At 35.8% G+C, this 1099-nt stretch overlaps 1 protein-coding gene across 1 annotated transcript in view; it reads left to right on the forward strand.

Moving 5' to 3' along the window:
- LOC106882704 (nose resistant to fluoxetine protein 6) overlaps positions 1-1099 on the forward strand; it is an 11439-nt gene that overhangs the window by 7903 nt on the left and 2437 nt on the right. Inside the window, exons 5-6 of the mRNA XM_014933468.2 lie at positions 66-179; positions 678-795. Coding sequence (XP_014788954.2) covers positions 66-179; positions 678-795 — 232 coding nt within the window. The remainder of the gene's footprint in view (positions 1-65; positions 180-677; positions 796-1099) is intronic.

Consider the following 1099-nt stretch of genomic DNA (forward strand, 5'->3'; position numbering starts at 1 on the left):
AAAAAAAAAAAAAAAAAAAAGGTGATGTGCATTTCTCAATGCGTTTTTGATGTTGTCTCTTTCAGATCTGCTAAACTCGGACATCTCGTTGCTCTTCTTCTCCTCGTGGCTCATTTTGCTGTAACTGCTGTCATAGCAACACTCAATCATAGCTCTATTACATTAGTTTCACAAGACAAGTAAGTAGTGTTTACATTTGGAAATCAAAAGATGTTTGTGTGCGTGTGTGTGTATAGGTTCGAAATTTCTCCAAGACACCTGATGAAGGCTGGAGGGTATATCAGCCGAAACGTTATGTTAACAACAAACAAGATGAGGACAAATATCCGTCAATTGTAAATAATGTAAACAATGTAAATAACGTACATAATTCCTCATCTCTTAAATATAGAACTGTATTACCCTAATTCCTGTTCTTACCCTTAAGTTCTGTTCTGACCCCTAATTGACCTCCAAACTCCTGTTCTGACCTCTAATTCTTGTTTTAAACTCCTAATTCTTGTTAGAACCCACCAACACCACCAATTTCTGTTTTGTCCCCTAATTCCTGTTTTAACCACTAATTTCTATTCTGAACCTCTAATTGACCTCCTAGCTCTTGTTGTGACTCCTAATTCCTGTTCTGACCCCCTAATTTATGCTTTGTTCCCTAATTTCTGTCCTGATTTCTGTTTCAGTAATGATGACTTTGACCAAATCTACATCAAGCCCTACACCAGAATCGGCCCCTATTTAATAGGGATGCTCTATGGTTACCACCTGTACACAGATAAAACAAAGAAGCTATTAAATGGAGTAAGTACAGCATGAATGCCACCTCTTCGCCGTCCTCATCATCATCATTTAATGTCTATAATTTATGTTAGCTTGGGTTAAATGGTTTGACTAAGATTTGATGGGGCCCAAAGCTTGTATCATGCTCTAGAGCAGTAGGGTCTATATGATCCTTTGGGGTCAATATGAGATTTCAAACAAATTTATATGTGTATATATATATATGTATGTGTGTGTGTGTGTGTATATATATATATGTATGTATGTATGTGTGTGTATATATATATGTATGTGTGTGTGTGTGTGTATATATATATATATATAT

Source organism: Octopus bimaculoides, chromosome 30, assembly GCF_001194135.2.
Source record: "Octopus bimaculoides isolate UCB-OBI-ISO-001 chromosome 30, ASM119413v2, whole genome shotgun sequence".
Lineage (NCBI taxonomy): Eukaryota > Metazoa > Mollusca > Cephalopoda > Octopoda > Octopodidae > Octopus > Octopus bimaculoides.